We start from the raw sequence: 10,363 nt of genomic DNA, 5'->3' as shown, positions 1-10,363 counted from the left end.
ACTGCAGTCGACGCTCAGGGTGCCTCGGGGGGCCTAGCCATTCTCTGGGACGGCAGGGTCATCAATCTCAGCAACATTCTAGCTAACAAGAACTTCATTCAGGCCAATTTCCATCTCACAGGCACAAATTCGCATGGAGTGCTAACCAATGTGTATTTCCCTCAGGACACAGTTCAAAAAAGCTCTCTACTCAACTCTCTTTCAGACCTCAACAGAAACAGAGCTCTTCCCTTGTGGATATCCGGAGGAGACTTTAACATGATCGCTAGCATGAACGAGAAAAGGGGAGGTAGACTCAACACAAGCAGTGATGACGGCCTTCTAAAAGACTTTATCAACAGCAATTGGCTGATGGATATTCCTACCAGAAATGGCATAACTACTTGGACAAACAAGAGATCCGGCGCGCAACATATCGCCTCCCGCCTGGATCGCTTCCTCATTTCTGACAATGCTACCAGTGTTGGAGGTGAATTCACCGCCTCTATCATCCCTTGCTCAGGGTCCGATCACTGGCCCATAAAACTACAATGGAATCGGCTAGGTAAAAATCTAAAACGTCCATTCCGCTTTGAGGAATTTTGGTTAGCTCATCCAGAATTCGATCAATTCATCAGAACTACCTGGGCTTCTTATAATATTTTGGAGGGCTCAAGAATGGCCAGATTTCAACAGAAACTTAAAAACATCAAACAGGCCATCAAACAATGGAACCACAAGGTTTTTGGCAACATCTTTGATGACCAAGCCCGTCTCAACGCAGAAATGAAAAAGGTACAGCAAGCCCTCATCAATGGAGAGCGAACAGAGGACCTGTCCAAGAAAGAACAAGAAATCGAATCCAAATTATTAGAAAGAGCCAGGCAGGAGGAGATTCTATGGCAGCAGAAGTCCAGAATCCGTTGGCTAAAAAGTGGGGAGAGGAATACAAATTTTTTTCATAAATCTACTGTCCAAAGAAGAATGTCAAACCAAATCACTCATATTTATAATAAGCAGGGCGAAAAGATAGAAACCCATGAAGGAATAGAAAAGGAATTTACAAGCTACTTTAAAAACGCCCTCCAGGAGCCTGATGTTGACAGAATGCCCGCAATCCAGCAAATTGTCCAAAATATTCCCAATGTCATAACGGAAGAGCACAACAGTATTTTACTTAAACCTATCAGTCTACAGGAAGTGGAAGAGGCCGTGTAGCACATGAAGGTAGGGAAAGCGCCAGGGCCGGACGAGTTTACTGCAAACTTCTTCCACAAATTCTGGGACTTGATCAAAAGCGAAGTCTGGCAGGTAGTCGAAGAGTCTAGAGAGCTCAGATGGATGTACCCGGCTCTAAATGCTACTTTTATTGCCCTTGTGCCCAAAGGAGAGGATGCCAGTACTCCGGACAAATACAGACCTATCGCCCTTTGCAACATGATATACAAGATAGTCTCTAAAGTCATAGCCACCAGGCTTAAGAAGGTCCTCCCTCTCATCATCTCGCCTGAGCAATCAGGTTATGTCGAAGGGCGTCAAATCACGGATGGAATCATTCTTATGCATGAATTAATTCACTCCCTAAAGCTAACTAAAAAGCCAGGTATGCTCCTCAAACTAGACCTTTCAAAAGCGTTTGACAGTCTTAGTTGGGTCTATATCCAAAAAGTACTAACAGCTTTTGGCTTTGCTCATGCTTGGGTAAGATGGGTTTTAAGTCTTATTTCATCAGCTTTTTTCTCTGTGCTAATCAATGGCTCCCCCTCAGCTACTTTCAAACCTTCAAGAGGCATAAGGCAGGGAGATCCTTTATCTCCCTTTCTTTTCATTATTATGGCGGAAGGTCTGGGTAGAAGCATCTCTGCTGCCAAGCTAGGTGGAAAACTAAAAGGGCTCTCTTTTCATAATTCCCCAACCCACACCCACCAGCAATTCGTAGATGACAATATGTTATTTAACCACCCTTCAGTCCAAGAAGCCCGCAATGTCAAGTCCATTCTTAACACCTTCTCTGAAGCATCTGGTGCTCTTCTAAACCGAGTCAAATCTCAGATTTTTTTCTTCAATACCCCTGTCACCACTCAAAGAGCTGTTGGACGCATTCTTGGTTTCTCTTCAGCTTCCTTGCCCTCCAAATACTTAGGAGCCCCTCTCATGAGCTCAGCTCTCAAGCACTCATCATGGAAAATGCTCTTAGAAAAATTAGAAGCCCGTCTTCTCCTCTGGACTCATCGTTCGCTAAATATGGCAAGTAGAATAGTTCTAATCAAAGTTGTCCTCAATTCCATGCCGCTTTACCTTTTTTCCATTCTTGCTGCTCCCAAATGGGTCCTCAAAGAAATCAAGAACCTCCAAAGGAGATTTCTATGGGGAGGCTCTGGACAAAATAGAAAATGGGCGCTAATAAAATGGGAGAAAGTTTGCCTTCCCAAATATACAGGTGGAATCGGACTCAGAGATCCAGAACACAGTAATAAAGCAATGGGAGCTAAAATCTGGTGGCGATGGCTAGCCTTTCCCAGCACCCCTTGGGCTTCCCTCTGGACAGCCAAATATGCTAGCAATCTACCAGTGGAAGAAAGACTTCGAATGACGGAAACTAGTGCAGGATCAGCAATATGGAATGCTGCCATTCAACACAGGTCTCTAATTCAAGATCACTGCTTCTAGGAGATAAAGAACGGAAAATCGGCACGTTTCTGGAATGACTCCTGGCAGCAGATGCCAAAAATGAAAGATATACTTCAGGAATTCCTCAACGAGGAAAGGGAAATAAGACAACACGCAAAAGTAAAAGACTTCTGGACAGAGGATCCTGGACAACATCATCGTAAATGGAAAGAAGTTAACCAGCTACTATCCCACAGTTCGGAGTCGGCTCTGCAGCACCTAGAAGATGAATTACAAAAGAGGCCAATAAAAATTTCAGAGGAAGAGGACATATTACGATGGGGCTATGGAGAAAAAGGTACTTTTTCCACCAAAGAAGCATATCATATCATCATCCAAAATCAGATAAATAAAAGCGGCCTTTGGGAAAAAGTCTGGTATAAATCAAACTGGCCAAAGGTATCAACTTTTCTTTGGCTACTCTGTCACAACAGAATCTTAACATGGGATAACCTAAGAAAAAGAAGTTTCACAGGTCCATCCATATGTCATATGTGTAGACAGGAGGAAGAAACAGCTCTCCATCTCATGCAGAACTGTTCAGTAAGCAAAATCCTGTGGGAAAAAATAGCATTCCGCTGCCAAAATGAGCGCAGAGCACAGCATGATCTCAAAGAAACCATCAACAAAGGCGGCCACACTCCTTACCAAAGCTCTCTTCTCTCAGCTTTATGGCAACTCATCCCAGGGCTTTTGATGTGGAATATCTGGAAAGAACGTAATAGGAGGATCTTTAAAGACAAATCAATGCCGCCAGATAAATTGTGGAATAACTTTCATCAAAATTTAATGGAAACTCTCTCTCTCAAAAATTGGTATCCCGACGATTTTCCCTCCCTACCAACTGAAAAAGCGGTCTGGGACAACTGGCAAATGAGGCTAAACTCCCTTTCAATCAACAGTGGCAGACCTATCAGCCCCAACCAGGAATCAAGAGTATGGACCCCTCCTTCTTCCAACATGGTCAAACTAAACTTCGATGGAGCTTCTAAGGGAAACCCAGGCCATGCTGGCTATGGAGGTGCGTTCAGAGATCACACAGGTAATCCTATTACTATCTTTATGGGATCAATAGGCTAGGACACAAACAATTCTGCGGAACTGGAAGGGCTTTGGAGAGGTAATATTCTTGCTCACAGGAATAAACTCTTCCCCCTCATCATTGAAGGAGACTCGCAGATCCTGATAAGAATAGCTACAAAACTTCAAAATGGATCGCCAGTCCACAAAGTAAGTCGCAGCTGGAGGATGGCTCATAGGTTAGAATCTCTGAATTACTGGCTCTCTCAGAACTAGGCCATCACGTTTAAGCACACTAGAAGAGAAGGGAATAGGCTGGCGGATCTATTGGCTAACTTTGGAGTGGAGGCAAAAAACAATCACTTCGTAGGACCAATAGATTGCTTACCTTCCAGAGAACAAAAGATTCAGTTAAAAGAGATAATTTCTCAGGACATAGCTCAAATGGAGAAAATGCACCCGGATGCGGGTGATTCTACGTGCCATTAAGGCTCCCCGCACCTCAACACTTGTTGACAAGGCCGAGGAGATCTCCAGGTACACAACAGCGATGGCGTTCGATCCTCATTTAATGTTGAAGGCAGGTAAAGGTAAGGAGCGGCAGAGCATTGCAGCATTTGCATTGAAGCCGAATGAGTTTGTTCCAGTCTCGAGGTATCTGGGAGTTATGGTTGGTGGTGCGCCGTATATGCTATTTGCAGGGGCCTGGTTATTTAACCACACTGCCCACCCCTGCAAGCCTCAGAGAATGTTTGTGTGTGCGCGCGGAGAGCAGGATACTCTGCTGCCAGTGTTCATTAGAGAAGCGGAGCAAAGGCTCCAGACGCTTCGGTTGGAAACGGTTATGCGGAGGAGGGGAGTGCCTCGTCGAGGCGGACGGTCTGGAGTGCGAGTCGTAAGGGATGAGGAGGAGCCGCATCCCATAGCTCCCATGGCGGCCCGTTACCCCTCGTCCACCAGTTCTGAAGAGGAGTTCCTGTTCGTGCCGAATTCCTACCAGTCTTTTCGCCTTCGAATTCCTCGAAGGGACCTGCAGACAGATGTTATTGTTAATCTTTCAGTGTATCTCTCTGAAGCGGCCCCGATCAGCCCTTCTTGGTCTTCCCCTGCTTCTGCTTCTGCTGACCTCCAGGGCAGCGAAATTCTAATGGGAGATATGAATGGTAGAGTTTACCGAATGGCTCGTCCGTTGGCAGCTGATGTTCCAGCAGACCCGCCTCAGACGGCTCCGGATCTGGACGACGCATTCCGTGATGTCTCTGTTCAAGAGTTTTTGCCTCTGCGGGACCGTGATCAGAACAGAATCGAAGGCCAGGACTCGGTTCATCCGGACTCGGACGGCCAGCAGCAGGATGCTGAGGAATCAGTCATCTGGCTTGACCCGCCCAGTCCGGTGCAGAGGCAGCTATCTGGATCGCCCAATCACCTTACCTGATCCTGTTCAAGGGTGTTTTCTGAGGTTTTTTTGCTATCCTGTTCATGTCTATGTGCCATGTCTATGTTCCCCTTATTCAGTTTTTTTTTTTTTTTTTTTTTGTTATCAGCTCTATAAGGGCAGTTTGTTACAAGTCAGAGTCAGGAAACTTAAATTGTCTCTTTTTGGCAATCTGAAACAATATGGAGTCCAAGAAGTTCATCTGGACATTTTGGTTATGCCAGCTCAGTGATCTGAAAGTCTGTCGTAGAAATCTCAGGTGTCTTTGTTAGAGGATGGCTTCGTCCTCCTCGGCTGATGTAAACTATGTACATATTTTCCTTTCTTAATATAGAAGTAGCCTTTACCCAGAAAAAAAATAAAATAAAGATCTACCTTGCACCTATCACCCTTGGTTCTAAAACAACTTATTTTACTATCTCATTACCCAAGAAAATAAAAAAATATTAGAATTATGTCAACTTTCAAAGGACAACTTAATGTGGTATATTGTCTAAAATCTAAATAAAAAGCTCGACATGGACTATACTTCCACTATGGTGTATCAGTCACTTCTTCTCAAATTCAAATGTATTTTTTTTGTAAACTAGTTGATATTTTTGTACTGAAGTAAAGAAAATATATACTAAGAATTGACACTACAAGTCTACCACTAGGAAAACTAGACCAATAATAGAAGAAAATGTTTTTTTATCCATTTTGTCTAAGAAAAATAGATATTCCAAATACCATAAAATAGAAATTATGCCTATGATTAAAATATCAAGATAACTAAGATAATGTTGAGAGGATGCAATAGTGCTTCTACTCCTATAATGAAAAAACTAAAATGTGAGTTGCCTGGGAATGCTAAAGTTTAGTCAAGGGTATTTTGACAACACCATTGTAGCATGACCATTGCAATCCTCATGCTTTGTGAGCTCTCTTGGAATTTGGGTAGCTTTGAAGGTATTTCTAAGAAGGGAAACCCCACCAAAAGGAGTTGGTTGGGAAATTTACCCAAGTAGTTGGAGTTTTGACCCAAATATGTGGGTTTGAATCCAAGACAATTATTTTTTTATCCTAATTTATTATTAAGGGATTGAGAGGCTAAAATCCTAAATGACCTAAAACAAAAGTATGAATAAGGAGCTAAAGGAGAGGCTCATTACAAGTGTAATGGACTACACTTGTGCAAGATGATTTTCCTGGAAGGAGTCGCAAATCGAAGTAGGAGAGTCGCAGCTAAGAATAGGAGGTGAGTTCAAGAGTTATTTCTATGGGAGGAGGGCCAAGTAAGGTTGGGAGAGGATACACTGCTAGAGATATAGTCATAGACCTATTTTTGGTAGGTCGATCACCCTAAGGGTTTGTTGAAGGTCTAGTTGAGAAGGTCGTGGGTAGGTTTGTAGCAGTGTAGGTTTGGTTATATGACACCTACATGCAGAATAAGTCTGATATATGGTTATGATGTAGGGTTGAGGGTCTGTCTGAGAGATCCAAGTAGGTAAAGGTTAGGGCCACTATAACAGGCCAACAAAGAGCCCTGGTTATGGTTGGCCACAAGAATCAGACTGTGATGAAGAAGGTCATAGTCCTAACTAAGTAATTGTGGGCCTAAAGGGAGGGCTCAAGTTGTGTGTTAAGGATATTGTAGTAGAACGTCCTAGTTAATAGGCCAGTCAAGTCTGTTCTAAAGGGATTGAAGCCTAAGTATGTGTGATTGAGGGCTATAATTAGAAAGGGAACCATGGGACAAGAAAGTAGGACTAGAGGGGTTTGAGAACTGACCAAAAGTGGATGAGTGTTGCTAATGAATAAAACTAGAAGGGATGAGGATAAGAAGACAACCATGCATCAAGGGTAAAGTGGCAGGCCTGGTGGAAGGAAGATCTAAGTAGGTCGAGACATACAAGAGGGAAACTAAGGGCTAGAAAGTGTCCAGAAAAATTGAAAAAAGGACAAGAATATTGCGCTAGGACTGCTAGGTGGGAAGCCATGATTGGTTGAAGTATTTGGCCTAAAGGAGCAGGCCAATAGAAAAAGAAAAAGAAAAAAAAAATTTATAGCATCAAAGGACTCAAGCTACAATAAGTTACAATAGTGGGCAAAGAGGAAATAAAGGGTTGGATGCAAAGGAATGCTACAACAAGTAAGTCAAGTCATATTTTTCTTGTTATGTTGGGTAGATTGTAGATCTGATGGAATAGATCTCAAGCCCTAAATTTTGTATATTATATATGCTAGTTGTATCAGAGATATGAAGGGCCATGATCCTTTCTATGGGAGCCTTAATGATTCTTCATTAATGTACTAATAAAGGTTGAAATTTGGGACATATAAATACATGTACTTTATTGATTTCATTATTGTTATATTTTTGTTTTGCAAAGTGCTATTAGTGTTGTGTATCTTCAGTGTGTTTATGATCAAGTCTAGACATAGACCAGATTTGGGCTACAATGGAAATTTCAACATGGTATCAAAGCTACTTTAAAGGGACAATTAAATTAGACTGTGCACAGGAAGTAGCTTGAGAGGGAGATGTGAAATTGCCTAGACATTGAGCAATAGGTTCAACAGAGAAGGTGCATTTCCTTGGATGAGGTAGCTTCCTATAGATGGTTGGTTGGTGGCAAGTTAATGTCATCATTAGGTTGTGGGGTTGCACGTTCGATAAGGAAGCCATGTGCACATAAAGTATTTGACCTAGGAGGATGAGCTTGCTTACAGAGTTGAGTTGTGGTGGTCTAGAGTTAATTAGAGCTAGTGTTCAACCACAAACATTGAAAGGACACAAGTTCATTAGTAGCACATTCCGAGAAGAATGAGCCAGTGGAGGGCGGGTAGGCTTAGAGGGAGTCTAGCTTAAGAGGGGCACTACAAAGGAAAGTCAGTTGACCAGTGGAATTTTTAATCTTCAAGTTCAAGAGAGAGTAATTTTCAACCCATGTAAGGATAGTCACGAACCATGTGAGTACACTCATGGTGGTGCAAGGAAAACTAATGTTGCATGTGAGGACATTCTTGCACCATGCAAGTTAAATTTTGATCAAGTATAAAAGAAGATGTGGAAAATGTGAGGACAGATATGGATATGTAAGGAAATTCATGACTTATGCAAGGAAAATCATGGGTGTGTGTTGATGCTTGGAAATGTCCTAGTTCAACATGAGAGGACTTGCCTAGTCAAAGTCTTGATTAGACTCATTTATGTTAAATAAATCTCGACTGGTATTTTGGGACTAGTAAGCCCTTCACAAGGTGTTGATCCAACATATGTAGACTTGATCCAAGGAAAGAAAAATTTTAATAACTAGGTGATATGAAAAAGATAATTTAATCTAAAACTAATTTAAACACAACTCTGTCTATTCCTACTTACCTATTAATCTATATACAAGCCTAGGCAGCAGTTCTCATGTATTTTGGATAATAAAATATAATTAAGACTTTCACTAATATAAATTAAATAAAAGCATACAATGAATACCAAACTATGAGCATATATGAGATTCCAAGGAATTGAAAACTACTTCAATACTCAAAGCATCCAAACAAATGCTATAGGATCCATGAAATAACTCAATATGTATATGAACAAAGAAAGATAATGACAATTTCAAAGATATATATCTAACAGAAGGTCACTTGAAATTCTTCTGCAAATTAATAGAATTCAATCAAATAGTTGAAATAAGGCATCTTGCATATACACACGTTTTAGATTTCCAAGTTTGCAGTGTGGGCACAGCTACCTCCAATTTTATTTGTAGCACGTTCATAGAATATTTTGTAAATCATCACTGTGACTTCATATATCTGCGACTCTTTTAGAATTCCAGATCTGCAGCTCTTCATAGATCTGCGGCTCTTTCAGCTTCCAGATCTGCGACTCGCCATTTTCTTAGCAGCCATTGCTAGAATATGACAAAACGAAAATTCGTGGGAAGAAACTCAGGACAAGACTGTTGGCTGTTATATGAATAGTAGATCTTGTGGCTGTCGTAGATGTGCGGTTCTTCACTTCTCTTTGTAACCAAGTCGTGATATAGATTTGCAACTCTGCACTTCTCTTTTCATCGATTGGGTCTTTTGCGGTTTATATATCTGCGGTTCTTCTTTATAAATTTGCAACTTTTCTCTTTTTTTTTTCTTTTCTCTTCTCTTCGGCAATCTTCTGTGGCTTTCTCTTCGACAATCTTTTATACTCAGTAGGAGAGCATTCTCTAGATGGCTCCCAACTTCGCGAAAATAGATGCTGGCTCAGTTTTGTCTGCCTCTGGGGGGCAAGATCTTGCCCATATTGTCAGTGAAGCCCCAGCTCTCACTGTCCAGGTGGTCCAGGCTTCACTCGATGAGGCTTTGAAGTTCTCTAAAAGTGCCCTAATCTGCCAATTCAATGGTTTTTGGTCGTGGCTAACAATTCTCCATAGTTGGATCTCGGAGGTATGGTAGCCTCTAATTCCTGATGCAATTAATATTTACCCCTGTGCTAGGGGTTTCTTTATAGTAGATTTTGAAAACCCTGAAAGCAGACAATGTATTCTAGATTCCGACCCTTGGTTTTGGGATAAATCAGGCCTATTCATGAGGCCATGGAACCCATCATTTGATCCCTCAACAACAGTCATAACCTCAGCACCAGTTTGGGTGAGATTGCTAAACCTACCTTTGCATCTCTGGAATTTCTCTTCGCTAGAAGCCATTGGAAATGCAGTTGGGAAATTTTAATGCAGGTGCCCAGAAACAGAGGAATATGCCAGAACCACCTATGCACACATCTGTGTGGAAATGGACTTCAGCGCCGGATTCCCAGCTGAAATACACCTAACAAGTAAAGACTATCTGTGGAACCAAAAATTCGATTACGAAAGTGTCCTCTTCAAATGTCGATCTTGCTTTGACAGGCCACCTAGCCAAAAATTACCCAAAAGCCTCCCAGAAAAATTCTGCTAAGACCACAGATCACAGATCCTGCTTTGAGACAGGCCACCTAGACCACAGATCTACATGGTGGGAAGGAGCACAAAAAGAACACTACACTGTCATCAAAGAAGAATACTCTCAAGATAACTCTGAATTACAAGAAATCGGGCAAGAAAGAAATAACTCTCAAGACAAGCAAGGGGAAAGCCCCGCCCAACAACAAAAAAGTGAACTCGACAACCCCTCAAGCATCAACAGTGATGAGGTTTCGAATACTGCGCAAAATAAATCTTCATTTAACAGCAAAGAAGATCTCCTAGACCAAACTTCTTCTCCGACTATCTTCAAAAG

The 10,363-nt window shown here is 41.9% G+C and overlaps 1 protein-coding gene across 1 annotated transcript; it reads left to right on the top strand.

The window, feature by feature from the left end:
- The first annotated feature begins 270 nt into the window (after positions 1-270).
- Positions 271-1,197, top strand: LOC149249986 (uncharacterized). Its single transcript, XM_089453531.1, has one exon. It carries the CDS (start codon positions 271-273, stop codon positions 1,195-1,197), a length of 927 nt encoding a protein of 308 aa, XP_089309657.1.
- The last annotated feature ends 9,166 nt before the right edge of the window (positions 1,198-10,363 follow it).

This window comes from Pinus tabuliformis, chromosome 7, assembly GCF_031772625.1.
Source record: "Pinus tabuliformis cultivar Carrire ecotype Pingquan chromosome 7, CPIR1, whole genome shotgun sequence".
NCBI lineage: Eukaryota > Viridiplantae > Streptophyta > Pinopsida > Pinales > Pinaceae > Pinus > Pinus tabuliformis.
This window is presented reverse-complemented; position numbering and strand designations above follow the sequence as displayed.